We start from the raw sequence: 21643 nt of genomic DNA on the forward strand, positions 1-21643 counted from the left end.
AATCCATTCCGAAAAGTTCCATAATACGTGCCCTGGTCACGTATATAATCAAACTTTTCGGAATGAATTCCGATCGGAATTATTCGATTTTTTCTGGAAAACACAACAGAAATTTAAGATATAATTAAACAATTCCGATTTTCGTAAATTCCGTTACGTCGTAAATTTCAAGATTACATGAATTGTGTATTGCTGTCCAGACTTTGGTACGACTGTCATCGAAAAAATTACAATTAGTTAATTATTTTTTTAAATTAATTGATCCTTCTGCGCGAATACAAAACTTTAAGCAATTCTCAAAAGTTTCGAAACGTTCATTGTACGTTTCTGTCGAAATCTTCTCTAAATTCCTGATCAAATCCAGTTGCATATCGTCAATGGTATTGTAACGCTTTTCTCGTATCATCGATTTTAGTACTGGGAACAAAAAAATGTCACATGGATCCAAATCAGGCGAATGCGGGGGGATATCGAGCGCTGTGATGCCATTTTCGGCTAAGAATTTGCGTACAATCTTAGATTGGTGCTCCGGTGCATAATCGTGCAGAAGATACCAAGCTTTTGGTATTCAGACCGAACTGGAGGAAAACTGTCCCACACAAACGATTCAGAGTACCTAAATAATAATCAGCGTTCATTGTTTGATCTTCCGGTTTGAATTCCTTGTGGATCATTCCTTTCCAATCAAAGAAAACGGTGAGCAATGTCTTGCTCTTCTGCATGCACATTCTTTTCGGCTTTGTCTTTTCTGTGCTCTGACATTTCGACGTGGAAGCGTTCTGCTGCTCATCAATAAAATTGAGTGGTTCATCAGTAAAAATCCATGTTTTGTCACTAGTTACGATGTTTTTCATGAAATTCGAATCACTATCGGCCGCCGCTCTTAGCATGTGTTTGCAGTGCTCCACTCTAGCGTCTTTTTCATCCTCCATCAGCGTGCGCGGTACGAAGCGTTCACCAACCTTGCACATGTCCAAATCCTTGGTCAGAATGTGATGTACAGCGATTTTAGATATTCCAGTGAGCTTCTTAATGAATCTTGTGGACATGTAGCGATCCGATAGAAGTATTTTAGACACTTTTGGAATGTGTTCGGGGTGTATAATTTCTTTTTTTCTCCAAATAGCCAAGATACAAAAGACAGAAGCAGAAACAGTACAAACGACAAAAGTGGAAATGGTAGAAAGAATCAAGAGGAGAAATCACGCCATGTTATTGGGCTACGTTGGCAAAGACTGTTACAGCATGCAAAGAAATCCTGGTATGAAAACTATCGAGGAAGATTTGATTAATGCCTCACTGAAGGCAGACTTGATAACCGCAGCCTTAAACTTGACAACAAGGCCTTTTATAAAATAATAATACAGAATAAGCAGAAAGCAAAGATATTTTGTAGAATTCGTCCAAGAACTTCTGATGAAATGGAATATGTTATTGTTAGTTGAGGTTTGCTGGGATATAATCGTCGATAAGTGCCACTTGGATTTATTTTAGGGAGATGAGATTTGACGAACAATCTATAAATCCTTAACATATCAAGCTATCCTTTATGATCACCATATAAAATTAAAATCGGGCCGAAGTCAAGGGAGGGTTGATTACAAATTAGAAATGTATTAGAGAGCACGCGTCTCGTGTCTAATCGTATTGTTCCGTATCTGTTACCAGCAAACAGCGGTGAGTCTCCTTCACGCATTAATCGTCATCAGTATGCACGCGTGTGAATGTATATGTATTGTGGATTCGCGGTGCGATGCAATCGGATTTATACGAGTGTTACCACCGAGACGTGCCCGAAGTAACGTTCTCAGCTATCTAAATTCTACCAGACAGCGGCGTTCGCTAGTGCGAAGTGCAGCCCGTGGCTCGTTACATGTTCCTACGTGCGTGGGACGTGTGTCTAGATGCTGTGGGAATGTCTTCGTACGTGCCGGTTTCTCGTGTTAAAACGATGTCTCTGGTACGAGCAGTACATCCCGAGCGTGCGTCTCTATTCTCTGGGGTAGCGATCGGAGAAATTGCAATGGCCTGATATGCATACGATTTTTTTTTCAACTGCGATTCGTCGTGCTACGATGCGCCTAGCGGTAACAATTATCATTTTAGCGTTTGCGCTTACGAGGATAACAATTATCACGGACGAAAATAATTACTAATATCGTCGTTACTCCCGGTTTAACAGTTATTATCGCGCTTCTTCTGGATGTGTCGTGTAAAACGTTATTTGCGCATACAACGACCAGCTACGATCGCATGTGGCTTCGATACCGTTGCGCACCACTGATCTCTTGCGCCTAAGTGTCATTCCTCCCCCTGCCCTCCCCCTGGTCTAAAGGACGGTCGCGGTATAAGTATTTGTCGTATCGGCTTCGTGATCTCCGAGGTGCTGCAAAAGCTCTCCCGTAAAGCTCCTATTAATTCGCCATAAAAAATAAACTCCCTATCGGCCGTCGTGTAAACGTGCGCGCGCGTGTATCTGCGGGGTGTCTCTCCGGATCCGTCGCGCTCGATTGACGTGCCATCATCAAAATGAGAACGCGACGATGTCCACGAGAGGCACCCGGTCGCGGTGCTGGCCTGTGTGTACGTACGTGTATGTATGTATATATATATGTATGTGCGTGTGCGGGCGGAAGTTCTCCGCACTCGTGTACGCATGTACTCCGTGCAATCTAGTCGTCGTCCTCATCTCGCTTCTTTAATCTGTATAACCCGAGATTACACACGCACGTGTATGTGTTATATATTATATTTATATATATGCAAGCTCTCTATGGCTCCCCTCGAATCACCTCGAATGCCTTCGCGGATATACGCTTACTACTACGCTAATTGCAGAGCTCATTCACCCTCCGACACGCACACACACAACTTGATTCGCTCGCGAGATCCCACCGGCGGGGCTCCTCCACCTCACCTCTCCCGCTCAAGCAAGCGAGTTGATTAAACTTACAATTAGCGCGATAATCACCATCTTGTATATACAATTTTTGCTCTTCGAACTCTTCCAATTCTTTCGCTTTCTTCTCCTTATTTCCGCCTCCCCTACCCTTCCCCCGAGCTTTCTACTCATTGATCTCTCGCGAATGTTGCCCACAAGCTGATATACGCTGCCTCCTAAGGATTTCCGCGATAGGATCAACGCGTCTCGATGACGTCCCTGTCTCTCGACGGAACGCGACAAACTCGCGACACCCTTCCTCCTTTCATCAGACTCATTGCGTTAACATACATAACATCATATCGACATAGGTAAGCGTAGTCCACTATAGCTGTGGTATTGGTATAGCACTCTGCGCAATTTTTCGCGAAATTCAGTCGCTTACGTTGTAAAGAGAATATCCATTCGCCCTATGGCCGCCTCCCGGCACATCAGGCTCGCTCCCCGTGCTTCTCTACGGGTTGCTTTCCCAACGGGCGAACTGGATACGCCTGGTGTCCAGGGAGGGTGACAGCAACGACTTGAGGGACGCGCTCGGTGGCGAGCCGCCGAAGTACTTGAGCGTCAAAGGCGACTGCAGATGCCTGTGTCGAATCACCTCTCGCTCAGCAGGCAGTGGCCAGAGTTCCTAACATCGGACAATCGGGGGACTGATCTGATTATAATCCAAAATATTCAACCGCTTGTTAAAATATTCCTGTCCCCAACAATTCTATTCTTTCTTGTAATAGTTACGAGAAAACTAATTATGTATTTTTGTATATATTTATCTAAATTTCTTGGTCCGATAAAGATTATTGATTAATTGATGATAAAACTTTTTAACATTGGGGAGGACAGCTTGATAATCCGAAAGTAATTTACCTGCAGCGAGAGAGCCTCGTCTCAGGACTCGCCCTGCTTGCTTCTACGGCCAGTCAAAGATCCAACTAGAGACTTCAAAGTCGCACCTAAACCTCTGCCGCTCGGAGTATTGAGACTGCTGGCGTTTTTGAAGCCCTGTGGATGTGCGTCCAAGCATTTCTGATACCTCAGCTTAAACAGAAACGGAAACATCTCCTTCATTTAATGTCTCAATTTAGTTAAGCGGATTTGCGGGATCCTCGAGGGAGGATCCTCACCTTGCAAGCGGCTTCAATCGTCTTGCAGAGGGCTCCGCTACTGGGCTCGCAGTTGAAGATGTGTGCGATAAACAAGTCCTGTGCGGTGTGCATGATGAAAGCGCATTGCTTCACGTTGTGTCCAATACCGAGGAATGACAAGTAGCGTACTCGACATTCGGTGATAAGTTTGTCGTCCTGAGGAGATTACGATCGTTACGAATAATTGATTGCACTTGCATTAATTTTTCAAGTACTTGGACGCCGGTATCCTTTAATTTACTCACGTTCGGCGTAAGAATGGAAATCATGCTAGGAGCTACGGCGACGTTGACGTTTCGCCATTGATTGATCGGCGTGTTCGCCACGATATGTTCTATCGCCTCGTTCAGCACTTCCATGCCGGTCGCCTGAGTAACTTGCATGGATCCGAGATACTGTGCTCGCAACACCTTCTTCGGTTCCTCCATCGGTGTTGGGAAAGATTGTGCTGTGCAAAAATATGAATTATTTAACTTCTTTTTTAACTTAATTATCTGTCACTTCCAAGCAATAATTTGTTTTATTAGAATCTGATTTTTAATCCCTGTTTGGAGATTAAATGTTTTCGTCAATTTATTGAACAAGATATTTTTTTTATAAATGTATCTCGCAATAAATGTTTAATAAAACATTTAATTTTTTTGGAGATATACTAAAGCGAAAGATCTAATTCCAATTCATTTAGGTTACTTACTGACTAGTGCCTGACCGTTTCTGTGGAAGCGCCGATGTTCCGTGGGCAGATTCGTAGGTCTCGTAGCGAGACTCGTCCGGCCGTTGATGTCCACCGGTTTCGCGAGAGTCTGATGCTGGGAACGCTCGATCATTATCTTCTTGCAAATGTCGCGAAGCGTATTTGCGATCGTGCGCGCCGGTATGTCGCAACGAAACACATGGCACATGTGTTTCCTGGTCGATCGGTCTCTTGCTACGTAAGCGAAGTCCCTGAAAGTAATAACGCACTTAAAAATCGAAGGTCAGGGTGAGAGTTTTTGCTCTCTAATTGTATTTTTTACTTTACTTCAGACGATAATTTACATCGTTGTATAACTTACCTTTCGCTATTAGATCCGTCCGAAGAAGAGCAGACATTCATGAAAACGATGTAAATATATTAGTAGAATAAACACATATACGCCGTGTAAATAACGTTTGATATTTATTATATAAAAATTGCAAAATTCGAGATTTTACAAGATTCTAACAAACAATTAATTTTGCCTTGATTATTTTGAACATAACTAATAATTCACTCACCGACAGTGGTCTCTTCCTACGCCCCATACTCTAACTGTATGAATAGGCTGTGTATTAAGTACGGTAAGATTCTCCGGATCGATCAGCTTGAGCGCGCCCTCGTCCAAGTCCATAAATAGATCCTTGCCCTGAAATATTTCGTAATATATCTTTCATCGCGTGCTTATTGCGCAGCAAAATCGAAATCAGTATACCTCACTAGCCATTTAAGGGAATTAAAAGTTCTATAAACATTCTTTTACAGCTTATATCGCTCATTTTGGATCTTATCATTTGTTAAGTACACTGAGAGTCATCGTTTTTCCCATTGCCCGTACATTTTTAAGTTGATGATTAATAATACAAATTTAATCTACTTAGTTTCTTTCTGAAGAAACTTACATCGCCCCATCGTCCAACGACGTCCAAAAGATCGTTTCTACCGAGTGAGAGGTCCACGATGCATTTGTTGACAGCCTTGCTGCTCCTCTCGGGCGTTAGATCCTCTTCCGCGATCTCCGTCCAACCCAAGGATCTCACGGCGAATCTGATCGGCTTATCCCTGCCCTCGGAGTCCGCTCTAGCAGGATAGCTTCTTCGTCTGAGAAAATAAAAAAGAAAAATAAATAAAAATGAATAGGCAGAAATACCTGCGAAAAAAAAAACTGTAGACTAATCGGGAGTACGTTTGCTTACTTGAGCGCCAATTCCACCTTCCTCTTGTTCTCCAATTCCTGGTCCAGGGCTGAACTTGTGTTGCTGCGAGTTACTGTGTTCACCATACCGGTCAAAGTGTGAAAATTGTTTATCTACAACATTAACGTTAGAAACAAAAATTACGATATGAGGCATAGAAAACCGCGAGCTAATACACGTGATAACGTATATTATACGTAACAACAACAATGTGCGTTTTACTAATAATTTATTCGTGTACAATAAAATACGTTACGTGATTTTCAGATATTTCAGCATATTATTTTACTCACGCTATCATTATCCTTGACGAGGCTCCGACGCGCCTCCGTTTTCGAATGCAGAGGAGCCTCCGGCGGTTCTCTCTGTATGTTTCCGCTTTTTACATGCCAATAATAAGGTCCATTCTCATCTAAAATAGCATTCGATCCGATCGTCAATAAAATTCGAAAGCTACAATTTATGATAGCCGCGATAACTAATTATCGATTATCAATTTCATCAATACCGTTTTATTAATAAAAGTAGACATGAAAAATGGATAAAACGAGAAGCCTGGAAAAATGGGGGAACGTCGATATCGCATCTGTTAAATGTATTTTTAACTTAACTCATTTTTATATCGTATTATCTCGAACTTTAGCAATTTTCTTTCTCTACCGAGTATTATCTAAATCCCTGCCACATTTCCGGAAACATCGGTTTGATACGAAAATCGCACTCGCTATCACGGACTGATAATCGTATACGGCTGCATTTAACGTTAAATACGAGCTTTTTCCGGCACACCGGTATCGATCGTCGTGATGTGCTCAAGCATCCGGAACTTCCAAGAAAATGCTGGACTTTCGAAAACAATTATTGAAATCTGGAAAATTTTTATTTCTCCACGTCAACATTTCCATTCATTTCCATCCCGTTTTTATCTCGATATAATTAATAGATCTGACCCAATTCCTCACACAAGAGGATCTAAAAGTTCCTGACGAGTTAAAATTTTTTTTGCGATTAATATAGAAAACGATCAAAACAAAACTGAAGGCAATCTTCTTAATTATTTGAAGTCAGCTCTTTTTCGCTATTTGGTGTAGCTCCACTCCGATATCTACCTTCGTGCTTCTGCCAGCCGGGCGGCAGGTTCTCGTCCTTATCCTCGGAATCGGTGCTGTCCACGTCCGTCGGTTTCTCCTGGGTATTGTTCTGCAGAATCGCATTGTTCTTCTGGTCCTTCGGCTGTCGCCGTTTCACCGGCACCGCGTACAGCTCGCTGTTCAGGCCACCCTCCACGTGCGGCACGCCGCCCATCTCTGCGGTCTCGTTGTCGGGTTTCTCGCAATAACTGTGGTGCAAAGCCAAGAAAAACCAGGGTCAAGAAACGGCGTTTCGGTTCGCTTCGAAGGTTCAATCGCACTATCGCGATGTCCACTGAATACTCAAGCAATACAAAAGTCTAGACTCTTGGTTAAAAAAAAAAAAAAACGACTCTAAAGAAAGCCTCGAGAATTCGGACAATTTTTAAAGAGTCTGGCTACTTCTTCAAACAGGCATATTCATAATTTTTATTTTATTATCGCAATCACAAGCAATAAGAAATGCACATCTTCAAATTCGTACATTCGTAAAAATATTTTAATCTTCTGCGTTTATCGTGCATTTGTGGTACAAACGAAAAAGAAAAATAAAGAGCTAAAGCTAGCGTTAATAAAAATTGATACAACTTGTAAGAACTGCAGAGGGAAGTAGCGAGTCACAGCTCTTGGGTTCAACAAGGAAACTAGCGACAATATACAGTGCAAGCTACAAATTCCATTGCAATATGCAACTTCGAAAAAAAAACGTCCATTTTTATTTCACTTTGGATCTAAAAGTTTCGTTCAACGACGATTTCCCGGGTCCGACTGCGTTTGATTTGTTTAAATTTGTCTTGCAGCGTCACGAGGCGGTCACGCGACAGCGTTATCCACTGAAATTCTGTCCGCTCTTTCTCTCTCTCTTCCTCTCTCGTCGTGTTATATCGCGCGACTCGTCATGAGAACGCGATTGTGGTCGCGCGCTCGCGTGACTTCGGGGAATTCCAGTTCACGACGTTTCATGGCGAATCACGATCGCCGAAATAAGCAGCTTGATTTATCGCGTCGTTCGTCCGACCGTGTTTCGTCTCGCGAGACGCTCGAATCGCTCGGCCGCGCGCCGTTTCGTTGGGCATTCGCGGTGAGGACGCGTGTCATCGGCCACGACGGAATGACAAATTGATTTCCGCTCGTTAGATCGCCTGATCGGCCGTATCGTCTCGCTCGTAAAACCGCTATATCGATCCCACCGACGACGGAGCACCCCGTTATCGCAACCGCCGCACGAGAAATCCTCGCGTGCTAATCGAAGCTCGGGTGCGCGACACGAGCCGGCCGGGCGGGAGATTATTTACGGCGGTTGTAAAATAAAACGTCCTTTGCGCGAGAGGGCGAGGAGAAATTACGCTTTCGTAGTTGGAAATGATGTAGAATTATGTACCGTGTGCGTTCGCGAGGGGCTGAGGGGCTGCCCCGCACAAAGTTGAAATGACTGGAAATAAATCGCGGTGAAGGGATTGTAACAGGTGTCCGTCAAGCGTACGTTCTGTAAGTGAAGAGATTTCGAGCGTAATCCCACTCGGAATGTTATGTTTTGCGGATAAACGCAAAATGATCTTCAATTTAACCAAAAAAAAATTTCAACAGTCAAACCGAATCAAACGCAGCCAACGAGCGTGAATAAACACGAATGAACGACTCGCATTGAGTACTGACGGCGCCGTTGGAGCTCATCTCAAGCAAGCTGTACATATGTGTTTGTTCGCGCTCGTTTGCTTTGTCTATATCCGGCTTTACGCGCTAAACGTGCTCGCAGGACAGTTCAATGGTCCCTAATCATTCAGAACTGTTCATCATAGATAGTCCATTTATCACGCATTGCGGCAACGTCAGCGCAGAAACGTGATTGTTATCGTGATTTCACACCGTGAACAAATGCAATACGAAGCAAGCCTGGCGCAGGCCAATACTCGCGTATTTTCTGTATGTAACGTCGCACTCGTACTGACTATTCATTCGCTTTCACCGCAAACAGAGTGCTGTGCATTTTTTAAAACAAGGTGTACAGAAGAAAGCATCTTGGAAGAGTCTATTTTATTTTGTGATACAAGGGTCCTAGAGTGTCCTGGACAAATAATATTATTTCACTTTCTGATACGCGATTATCGCGCCTCAGATCGACGCGCGGAAGCCAAGAGGGCATGATGATAAAACTGCGGAAAATTGTGCTCGGAGATACGCACTCCTACGCCGTCGTAAAAAATACATCGCGGAAACAAATCGCGTGAAAATAAATCCAACGTTCTCTTACAAGATAGGGAAAATTTTACGTTGACATGCGATGCAACGTCGCGGTTCAATCGAAGCCAAGCATAGTGGTGCGCTCTCGGACGTCGGTGCGGATTTCTCGGCTCAACGCTCGCGATTCGTCCCTTTACACCCTCGATACTCGTATCCGTCGCGCAGTATCAAGCGACTACGCGAGTACACGTCTACAAACAGCAGCGGCAATCTGCTGTAGGATCTCGCTTGCGCGAGAACGGGAGGCGTTCCATTTCGATGAGAGGACGTCGTTCGTTACAGCGAAAACAAACAGAAGCAACAACTTGGGCACACAAAAGAGAAGCGATGGGACGGTGATGGCAAGCGGATCATTATCTGCAGGGGGGTGGGGGTGGGGGAGATAGGGTATCACGAGACCACGAGGGAGTGTGTTCGTACGTACTTTCTCGACCCGGAAGTGTCCGTAGCGTCGATCGATCCCGCGGATTCCGACTGAAGGGCGTGAGACTGAGGCAGGATCGCGCTCGACGACGACGTGGACGACGAGCGGGGATTCCCGTTGAGGGTGTCGTCGACGAGAGCGGACTCCGCCACACCCTCGCAGCCGTACCTGAATCAGCATCGTTCATGCAACGCATTACAAGGGGAATATGAATGTATCTGGTGAATAATGGCAATGCCTGTCGTGATTGCACGAGCATCGCTCGCTTATTAACCCTTAAACGGCGCGATTCCCTTCATCGTTCACGTTGCATTATTTCGTAATAAAGAGATTCGAGCATTTAAGGGTTAAGCTGAGCTTCTAATATTCAATTACTAAGTTTTACTATATATTTCTAGAGACATTACTTTGGCATTTTATTTTTTAATAAATAAGTACGATATATTATTGTCGCGATAATGTTAATCCTAAATGATTAAAAATACTCGGTTTCATTATTGCGGATATCACTTTTTATATACGTTTTTATATATTTTGACGTATTTTTTATAAATTGCGTGGCATAATTTAAGCGCGATATCCACGAAGTCGACGCAAAGCGCTATTAAAATAAAATATTATGTAATTTATTATTTTTATACTCGTTTACTCCGGGATGTACTCTTCCTGCGAGCGCACGCACTCCTTTCCTCGCGGATGGGGATCGCGCGGCTGCAAGGCATTTTAATTAACGATCGGGGAACAGTGCCAGGCACCGACGTGGTTAGTACAGGGTCGCTAACCATGTCGAAGTAATTAAGGGATTAGTCGAGCGGTTTGCTGACTAACGCCAGCTGCCTCTCTTGAGTATCGTTCGGGCGTTAGAGGTGGTACCTAAGGGCCACGGTTCCCTTTGAACGCACTCAAGGAATACGGGATTCTAGACTTCGAGGTCTTTAATCGGCGGGATTATAACCAGCTACGTCAGTCCGTGAGCGAAAACTTTTCCTCGGCGTCGACTTGACTTACTCCGCTCGAAAGACGATGTTAAAAGTTTTAGAGTGAACGGAAATAAAAATGTTTGCGCAAGAACAACGACACACAATACTGTTTCTCTCTTTAGGTTCTCTTCAAATTTAGTAGAATCATGTACAATTGTTATTTCATTTTACATCGATCAAATAGACAATCTGCAATAACTTTATCGAATTTACCAAAGAGGAATTATTTTATTTGTAATAAAGGAATATGTACTAACGAGAAGTAGTAAGAAGTTTCCATCATTTTTATATAGAAAATGATTAATAAGATTATTAAAAGTTCATCCTCGTTTAGACAGGCAGTCTGAAATTTTATCCCGCAGATGCAGGCTGCGTGACACTTATTGCTTCTCCCCTTTCGTTTAACCCTTCCGCCACGCTCTCGGGTGCAGTGCAGGGGTAGTTCCTGTATTATCGGCGATCAGACTCAATTCCCTTTAGCGAAGATTGCACGGAAGATTGTTAACAAGAATTTGAGTTTCTGCTATGTTATTGCGTCACATCTATTACATAATCCTCGTTAGGAATCGGGCGGATGCACACTCGATACACACTCGGTATTCCCCGACTTTGTTAATTGCCCGATAATAATCGCGATAATTTCTCGTACGTGCCGCTAATTGGCGAACCTACTTCTCGCCGCTTGTAACTTCGAACTGCGCGTGTAACGTGCTTGGAAAGAAATTTCCGAACTTTTCTCCGCGTGTTGCAACGTCAAGAAAATATCGAACGTGGTTGAAGAAGGCCGCTCGAAGACGTGAATAAATCGGGCAGCGGCATAACTTTTTAGCCTTATAGCATCCATAAAAGAAAAGAACAAAATGTAATTGAATTTACAAAAGAGGCGACGCAGACGACGTCGACGACGACGACGATGATGACGACACGCGACACCGAACGACATAATTTCGCGCAAATATGTGGGTTAGCGACGGCACGAGGGGTGCCTTGGAAATTCGCCAGAAGTTTCGGGGGAGTACCCTTGTATTTTGTATTAGGGTGCGAGAACGCGATCGATGAGACATCGGACGTGTCTGCGGGACGAATACAGTCGTCGATCGTCGATTAACACCCGGGGAATCCTTTCGGCATCGTTGGCACCTCCTCCCCGGAATTTCGGATACGTCGGAGTCGCCGGACGATCGGACGCAACGATCTATCGAATTACAAATGTTATGAGCGGCGTGACGCGCGCTCGGTTATTAAACGCGTTATTAATTCCGGTAATATCGTATCGGGTACGGGGAATCGAGAGAGGACCGATGAGCGTTTTATCGGAAATGAAATCGCGATATTGACGCATTGACGTAATTCGTTTTCGAGGAACGTTAACTCGGTTCTCGCCGATAACGCTATAGTCGAGGATCGTTATTAATTCCGTTAATCACGGGATTGGCGGTAGTAGTATCGAGAATATCGGGTTATTGACACCGGTCGCGTCGATCGATCGACGTGTTCCATATATGGCGTTACAAGATCAACGATCGTCTTGAACGGAGACGACGACGGCGGTCAATTTGAGCGGCCGAGACATTCCGAGATTCGTCTCGGATGGTCGCGAATCGATGACAATGCGATAACGGAACGCGACACCTCGTAAGACGAAATAGGAGAGATGTCTATAACCGTGTGAGAGAGAAGAAGAGAGGTGTCGGAGAAATTGAAAACTTGAAAAAGAACACCTTTTAGTTATTCGCGCACACACCTTTGGGAAATTCCCGGTGTATCGCGCTAGCTGGCAAGAAGCAAGGATAAACTGATCGCGATACAACTTAAATCAGCTGCCGCGGGACGGTAATTGTAATCCAGCGTGCACGCGCGCATCGCCGTAACTTTCAGTCAGGTGTAATTAAACCCAATTAGGTCGTAAGGTGAGCAACTTCTGACGCACCTGGCTGGGTCGTAAATTACGCCGGCAAGCCTCCCCCTCCTTTTCCGCTCGTGTCTATCTCGCGCTGCCACCATGATTACAGTATTCGTAATTTTATGGTTTCTGCTCGAGAACGCGGATCATTATCTTTTGATTACATTACTATCGTCATAAATCGCGACCCTTTTCAGGGAAGCGTGAATTAAATCGTCAGGTAAGGCACGAGACAAAGGAATCGTTTCCGCAATTATAAAGCACGAAAAGATATTATGAAATAACAAGAAAAAATCACGAAAAGAGAAGCTTAAATACTGACGCGTTAATAATGGTGTTCATCCTTTGAGAGAGTTCATCCTTTGGATTCGTGCCGCGTCGAACCTTAACGCGCCCTGCATTCTGTCAATATATATCCACATAGCCGACGATCGGCTCTCCCCTATTAATGGAATCCGACAAACGCTTCACGGACGAGAGAGAGAAAAAGAGAGAGTGAGTGAAGGAAAGACAAACGTAGAGGTTGCAGAGTGTCGAGAAGGTCGGGTATCGGGCCCTCCTGGGCGTCTGTAATTCGCTGTCGGTGTTTGTCGATCGGCAGAAACAACGGCCGATCGACCGTGACGTGGACATCAGCGAGGGGCGATTTGCGCGAAGGGAGTTAAAAGAGAAAGGGGCAGAGAGGAAAAAAAAGGCGAGAGAGAGAGTGTCCAGAGAGGAAAAAGTGGCGCACGGCCGAAACACCGTGTAGGTAGATGGACGTCCACGCGGAGTGCGGCGCAAAGTGAAAGAGAAAGAGAGACAGAGACAGAGAGAGAGAGAATGGGAAAGAGAGAAAGAGAGTCGGGCTGCTCCTCTCCTCGCTCGATCAATACACACTACCAGCAACCACCCAACCCACCCTCCGCGTCTCTACCCCACGGCACAACCCTCGACCACTGTGCGGCGCTCACCCGCCAACGTCACCCCATTTCGAGCGCACAGCCACCACCGCATTCGCACGCACACACATACACGTATATGCACGCCACATACATGCCGTACACACCGAGCAGGCGATACAGATCGCCGTGGTATCGACAAAGCCGCCGTCATTTTCGCCGTCTTTCCGGGCTGATTGGTCGAGATCGACTTTGTCGACGCGATTGACGAGCAATCGGCGAGCGTATTACGTGGGGGATCATCTCCGAAGATTGCGAGTTCCGAGGATCTACGGGGCCGAAGGAACAGGCCGAACCTATGCTGGAACGAGAGCTCGTTTTCCTCCGCGAGAAGAATCGCGACGGTATAGTGTAGGTAGGTAGATGGATGCGCGATATTACGAGGCTTGGTCCCTTATTGGCTAGGTTGGCTACCTAGAACACGTAGGTTCGCTAGTTAGGCCTTGTCGAAGCTAGGGGAGGTATTCCCTGCGGCCCTTTCACCCTTCGAGTGGCTGGCGGTGCCGCATACAGCCCGCCGAGGTAATTAAGTTCTGCCCGATCCGATGGGAGGAAGCCTCGAGAGCTTCGGTGAGGCTTGCTCCTGCTTTCTCCAAATACATTCGGTGGCCTCGCAATTAAACCACTATTACAACTTTTTGAAAAAATCATTAACCCATGTATTGGTAAATTTTTCATGCCGCCAACATGGAACAAAACACGCATAATCGAAAAAGTGAAGTAAACGTGAACATCATAACTTTTATTGCAAACATTAATTTATGGATAGATTAGGTAATTACAAAGAATTTAAATGAATTAGAATACACAAAATCTGAATAAAAATATATGTACAATACTAATTTAGTCTGTAAAATAAGATTCGATAAAATAGGTAACAGTAGAGCGAAAGGAGAAGAATAAGAAAGACCTAAATGCCAGAAAATAATGAATTAAGATATAAAAAAATAGAAAGTATTAAGAGATAATAAATCGAAAGGCATGTGCGGGTCTTATTGGGTACATTGCCAAGTTTCGAATTTTAATAACAGATTGTGTTATTCATTTTCTTATATAGACGTTCGTTAGGAAGAATCAGACAACAGTTCTCAAGACTTGAAGAGTTGAAAGCAAGGTCAAGCGACGATTGAAAGACGCCGATCTACGCACGCTTACGTGACGAGAATGTGTTCCGATAAATGACTCAATTCCCACAAATAGCCGGATTCATGAAAGAACCTGAGTCACGTTCCGTGGGAAAGATCTCTGGAATAGTTAGAACTGAATTTACAGTTACATTTATTTCCTCTGAAATAATTATTGCCCTCCTTTCCTCCTTTCAGATTGCTTAAAAGCAAGCGTAAAAGTCGTATCTCAAACCTTATAATGCCTGACAAATTATCGCGTGAGTAAACTACTACCCACGTGCGAGCTATTGATCTTAAAAGCGCGAAAATTTTCGTGTATATTATTATTAGGAGCATAAGAATTTTTATCGAGCGCGGTATAAGTTTATTAAGACGGCGCATAGTAACAACGTTTGCTTTAGACACAGTAAACTATACTGCTCGTTTCTCGTTTCATCGCCGCGCCGTTCTCAGGCTAGGAAATAGCGTCTCATCACGGTCGCCATAATAATGTCGAGGAATTTCTCACTCTTCCCCCGCGTTAATCCGTATTTAGATGAATTTTTTAAATGCCACGTTTCTCCGGGAAATCTCGCCGTTCGCAGAACAGGGTAATCTCACATTTAACAAGATAATCCCCCCCACTTGCATAATTTCGCCCCTTCGTGAGGCGCGTGTGTTTACGCCGCTAATTTTCCTTCATGTACTCCCGTGATTTAATGGCTTTGTCAAGCTTAACGCCTTTAACGAGCGCCTTCGCGATCGCGGATTCGTCCCGCCTTATAAAGACAAAACCGGCGGCAAATCGCCACTAAAACCTGTTTATACTGGGAGTAACAGGATCGTTTCGTCATTTCGCGGGAATGAGCGTTAGAGCACATCACTTGCTGCTAGAAGCCCGACCGTTCACCGGACCGTTTATCGCTTCATCATCGCGGGCCCGCCATCGCGAAGACCTCGCGGTCCACGACGCGGCCCTTTACGACGTATTATAAATCGCGTGTTTTTTCGTCGATATTTTTCTCTCTCCTTTTTTTTTTACGCGCCGGCCGCAGCCAATAAACCTTTATAATTGGTCGCGGGTCGTTCCGTCGCGGAATCTGCGCGAAACACGGTTAATAAAGTTTCGAGCCGAGAGATGTACGTTTTTTTCTTTTTTTTTCCATCGAGAATCTCGCCCATTTCCCTCTCGGCGCTACTTTATGAGTCTTTTTTTTTTATGGAACTCGAAAACTCCGTTCGCTCTCTTTAAAATCGACCCCTTTCAGGCAATATCTGCCGTTTTACTCACACGGCGCATCAACTCGCGCGCTGTCAGAGACTTTAATCTAACTTGCGCGATAAAACGCGATCAAAAGCGAATCAGCATCTAGAGCGTCGAGATTTTTATTTTTTTCAAGGAAAAAATGTACGCGTTATTTTTTTTTTTTAGATCGGGTTGCTTTTGTCCCGGGAGTATCGATCCGCGCCAGATTGCATTTTACTTTGTGGCACCGTCGCCCGTTTCATATTTGATATCCGACCGATTGCATCCGCGGCGGCTCCCTCCGCGATATCGAATACTAATAAACGTGTAAATATTAAATGTCTCGGGATCAATAGAATATTAACGGAGCGCATTGCGCGTTTCACGCAGCGTTACAAAATTGTAGTAGCGCCAGCGATACGTTGGCGAGACAAAAATTGCGCTGTCGGGAGCGCGAAGAGCTCGCGAAATGTTCCTCCTACGCGAGAATCATGCGGATCCGATCTCACCGATCTTCCTAACATCCGTGTAAGACTATTATCGCTCGAGTCCTTAGTCCTCAGTCCTCTCCCGGCATATATTCTCCAGGACGAAGCTATCGGCGTCGCGGGGAACACCCGGCATTCTGGACAGGACGATTCGTTCGCGTTTACGAGTGCCCTCGCTCCGGATTTCAGTTTAGCCCGATAATCTCCAACGGCCGGGCATCCTGGCAAGACCTCTCGGGACGTTATTCTTTCTATCATTTCCCCTCGCTTCTTCTTCTCCTCCTCTCTCTCTTTCTCTGCCTCCTCCACGTTCCCTCTCTCACCTTCTCTCCTCTACTCATTCCTTTTCTCTGTCGGCGTTTTTCGGTCTCCAGACTGCCGGAGCTTTTTCAAAACCCGACGTGGAAGGACTTATCAAGCGTGCCGACTTGCCGGGATCACCGATTACGTCCTGCGGGTATTACCGGAGAGAAAGAGGTGTCCCGGAAGAAAAAGGAATCCTCGTGCGGAAGACGGCGGAGCGGAGGGGGAATTCCATTTCCGGGATTTATGGACGCGTCGCGCGCGCATGCATGTGACTCGCAGCATGATGTCGGTTTCACCGTAATTTCCTCATACTTCACGTTATCGCGGCTTGCATCTCCTTCTTCCGGTATCTCTGTTGCGAAAGACGAACGCGCGCCGACGAACAAGCGTTTCCATTCATTCAAACGTCCGTTCTCCGGGTGGAGATGAAGTCTTTACAGGTCACCGGTAAAGGTATACATTGCCATTTAGATTTATATATATATATATTTATATAGCCTGGCTAATATTATATTCACGCTAGGGGAACAATTTCCTGCGTTTTCTATTTTTATTTTCACATCCTGCGTCGTCACTATAAAGAGGTAAGAAAATCGCGTAATTTCTGATAAATAGACGCCCTGTCTATTTTGTCTTTTGTCCGTAGGTGCAACGTCGCGATAAAAAGAGCCCACTGGTATCGTTTCATTCGTGCGAGGCGAGACACTTGTGCAACCGGAGCGTTTCGATCATCGATAACTACCGGTCTAATCTCTAACCGGCCATTCAGGGCATCGAGATACGATCTGAGGCGTGGCCGCGCGCCGATACAACCGCTTCGCGCTCGTGACAGACTCGGCGTATATAGTGTGTCGAAAGCATCGCTCACTTTCTCTGTCTCTCTTTCTCTCCGCTACACACGACGGAAGCAGAACTGAAGAAAATATCGTTTACCTTCAACGTGAAACACACAAATGAACGTCCATAGTTTCGTACATGTGACACGCCTGTAATTATCAGATTATATCAAAATAAATGGCACTCGAGTGCGCAATGTTCGCGACGCCCTGTATATTCGCGTCGCAACGGAATAATTATTCCGTACGTTCACCGTGAACTGCCGGTCGCGCGATCGACTTCCAAGCCGCGGGTTTTGCAAGATAATGGACCCACCCGGATGTCTTCTTTTATTCGTGTCCGTGTACCATTATAGAGCCCCGAAGGTCTCTCTCCAGGCAGTTGAAGGTTCGTTCGCGCGACAGCATTAGTCAGGACAGAAATATCCGTCTCGAGAACGTCTCGAGAGGCAACGATTATCGCGCGTAGAAAAGTTGCTGCGGGCAACGGGAGGCTGGCTTTAAAAATTCCGTCGAGATCCTCTCTAACGAACGTCGCTGGAAACCTACGCACGATTGAGGTAGAAATCTTAAGCTCGACAGCGCTTTCAATCGCGATTAATATTAAATTTTAATAAGACAATCTAACTTATAATTTCTTCGGCACAAAGTAGTAATTTATTCAGCTGCCGTTATTTATTAAGAAATGTATTCGACTTCTTTTCGTTGATAACGGACTGATTGTTAATTTAAAATAAAATGGCAAGTAAATTCGCTGTTAACAGGAAAGGCGCATTCGATTGCAAATTCATGCGATGTAACTCGCGATGTAACTCGATCTGCAATTTCCCGTACAACGGCGATTAAATTCGTTGTAAACCGGACCTACATTCGATTGTAATTCGCGCAACGTAGGTAGCTATTAGTTAATTTCATAATTTAGGATACAATAGGAACGTTAGCACTCGTTGCAAACTAATGATATAATATGAAACAATATTGCCAATGTTATCGACGTTAAAAATATGCGACGGTAATCTCTACCTGGTATGCGCCGAGTATCTGTAAACCTGCTATTATCGCGGAGCCTCTATTACCATTACCGGTACTTAATGCTTTCCGGGTGTTAATGGAAAACAGACACACGTTCAGCACGGTCCCGGCTACTATACCTACGATCGTCGGAGAAAGGGAAAACTGTGCGGATATTACGGGGGATCGTAAAGTCGACCGTGCTAAGTGATCCGGAGCGCGGCGCCGATTGAACGTCGCGCCTTTGGGCGTCGCGAATTAATTAAGTTTGTCAGCGATTAATCTTGGATTAAGCGGACCGTTGGGATTAAACGGACAAACAGTTTTCGCTCTCTTTCGGAGCGAGAGCCGACTCGGTGAGTAATTTCGTGAAGTAACAAGCATGTGCGCGGATTTAAAGCGAGCGAGCAGAGCCCGACGACTCGTGCCGGCCATTTCGCCGGGAATGTTATTATGCAAATCGGACCTGGCCCCGTTATTTTGTTGCGCTTATTACATAATTACGACGGCGTAATCGTCGGCATTCCGTGACTACCGCCGTACGCCGACCCCGCGCGTACACGTCATAACGAGCCCGCGATAATTTCTACTCTTGCTCTCCGTTACGCAATCGTGAAAACGCACGCGGCGCGGCGATGCATTCCCGGCGAGAGTCATCGACTCGATACGCGAGGCGAAACCACGTTCTCTCTCTCTCTCTCTCCTCGACGAGGGTCCTCGCGCGGCACGATCTTTACGAGCCTCGGATAAGTCCGTGGAGTATAAGTTCCCGGAGTAATAAATTCACGCAACGCTTGCAGAAGCGTCGTAATTGACCAGGAAACGGGGAGTAAATCAGCAGACGCGGTCTAATAGAACTCGACGGTAAATTATCGCCCGACGACTCTCTGCTCGCAAAATACTCCGGCGTCACGCGGATTAATTTGCATAATTAATCTCGGGCCCGCGCTCGCCCATGCTAACGTTCAACTTTTCAACGGACGCGATACTAACGAAGCGTAATCTAATTTACTTGCCGACCCCGCCTCGAGAGCCGCGGAGGCCGCCGAGTACTTCGGAATTAGAGACACTCGAACCACGGCCTGGCCTATCAACACAAGAGTTTTCTACGAGCAAACGTTACAAAGCATTCGATACAAAGCCTTTTGTACTTAAGATCTGCAAAACAGGAGATCAACTTGATAACTCGCCTGTAGTTAATTGTGACACGTGTAGCATGTGTACGAGAAATGCAACCAATTAATTTCTCATCAATAAACGCACAGTCTGCGTATAAAAAATATAAAGTGTTTAAATAAAATGTTTATCAATACATAATTCTACATAAACTGCTCACATTTTTTTCTATCGTATTATTTTTCTTCCCAAAACATTTTCCTGACCTGCCATCGCACGTGCCTGTGTGCCGTTTGAAACGCTCTCGGTGCTGCCTACGTGCGAACTTCGTGTCGGAAAACGCGAGGAATTCGCGAACTACTGTGCCGAATTCCAGCAGTTCTTGCCGCGACGCGAGTTGTCTCCTGGATGCGCCTCCGTGAAGTTATATAATTCCAACTTTGGGGGTCAAACTGACCCCGAATACCGCACGCGGAGGAGGGAGGTTACCGACTTTGGAAATTAATGCAACTGTTTCAGGAATGTGGCTCGATCGAGTACTCCGTCCTCTTGAATGCAACCAGGTTTTAAAATTAAGTAATTTCGGAAAAATGAATTCGTTTCTTTTTCTTTTGTCATTATTCGAGACATATCCGCAAATTCCGATTTTAGAATGCAACAGGACATCTCTCCCTCGCGGGAAATATATACGGTGCTTTTTACTCCCGTACTGTTCAGTTATGCAATTGTAATACGCCGCGATAAAATATTCAGTATAATCGTCACGGATAGAAAATACGTGACAGATAGTGGGCAGAGCGCGAATAATAATTCACGCGCTCTCGCACATCGTGAATATTACACGCGCTATTATGCTAAATTTCTTCGGTATTACATTTCACTACCATTACCTTTGACTGCGCGAAATATGGGCGTATATAAATTACGGGGGAATTTTCGTTTCCACGACGAAGAGTCCATTTCAATCCGACCGAAGATCACGCCGCGCCGGTGAAAGGAGCGGAGAGGTCGGGACACCATGTATATACGCGCGAACGTAGACTTTACGGAGTCCAGCGACGTTGTTTCAAAGGTACATGAAAGTCAGAAAGAGGGAATGATCAAAGGGGAACAAGGTAGATTGGTTGGGGAACGTATGGGGGAGCGATGTAAGGCGGTCGCCGCGTCAGGGGAGAAAGATCAGACAGCAGGATCAGACGTGTGAAGTGGATTCTAATTTTAGAAGGAAGCGGGATTGGGCTTGTCTCTCTGGCGCGACGGATGACAGAGACCCGCGTAGTCGAAGTGAATCAAAACGAGCCCGATGTTAATAAAATATGATTATGATTATACCTTTCGCGTCCTTCATCCATTATTAACAAACAAAAAATCATTAATTTATATCGCAACGTCGCGCTTCTCTCAACAATCGTTTTCCACAATTAATCGCGGTAAATTAAACAGAGACAGATCGATACAAATTTGGAGAACGCTTCGGCTCGATACGTAGGACGACTATTGCATGTCTCGAGCATTTAGAAAGTTTCGCTCGCGAATAATAATATATCATGCCACGTGCCAAGACCATTAATTATCGACAAACGATCTATTCCTCCCACCAACTCGCGCGTAGACTGAAATTTCTTTTCTCTTCCCGTCTCTGTCATGAATTAATGTATTTTTCGGTGCACGTGCTGGTTATCGCTGTTGTACCACGTGGATTCGGTAAGCGTGATGCATATGCAGATTCCAGAGCAAATTCCATTAAGTCCGCGCGGCAGCGCGACATATAAAATCTGGTGACCAGACGCGATTAGCGCCACTTAAGGCCGCCATTGAACGTCGATGACGGCGACGGGATCGGCCTACTGGAAAGTCCACCCTCGAGCGGGTGAGAAGTCTGGCGAAACGCGAATGCCCT

General features: G+C 45.2%; 1 protein-coding gene across 1 annotated transcript in view; it reads right to left on the reverse strand.

The window, feature by feature from the left end:
- Positions 1-1469: 1469 nt before the first annotated feature.
- LOC139771981 (protein Fe65 homolog) overlaps positions 1470-21643 on the reverse strand; it is a 149338-nt gene continuing 129164 nt past the window's right edge. Inside the window, exons 4-15 of the mRNA XM_071705232.1 lie at positions 9811-9978; positions 7125-7354; positions 6309-6427; positions 6016-6128; positions 5722-5920; positions 5341-5468; positions 5139-5144; positions 4778-5028; positions 4329-4531; positions 4063-4239; positions 3806-3976; positions 1470-3569 (exon numbers count right to left, since the gene is read on the reverse strand). Of these exons, the coding sequence (XP_071561333.1) occupies positions 3827-3976; positions 4063-4239; positions 4329-4531; positions 4778-5028; positions 5139-5144; positions 5341-5468; positions 5722-5920; positions 6016-6128; positions 6309-6427; positions 7125-7354; positions 9811-9978 (1744 nt within the window). The 3' untranslated portion in view covers positions 1470-3569; positions 3806-3826. The remainder of the gene's footprint in view (positions 3570-3805; positions 3977-4062; positions 4240-4328; positions 4532-4777; positions 5029-5138; positions 5145-5340; positions 5469-5721; positions 5921-6015; positions 6129-6308; positions 6428-7124; positions 7355-9810; positions 9979-21643) is intronic.

The sequence above is a fragment of the Temnothorax nylanderi genome, unplaced genomic scaffold (genome assembly GCF_030848795.1).
Source record: "Temnothorax nylanderi isolate EJ_2023f unplaced genomic scaffold, tnyl_v1.0 TNYL_tig0003_pilon, whole genome shotgun sequence".
Taxonomy (NCBI): Eukaryota; Metazoa; Arthropoda; class Insecta; order Hymenoptera; family Formicidae; genus Temnothorax; species Temnothorax nylanderi.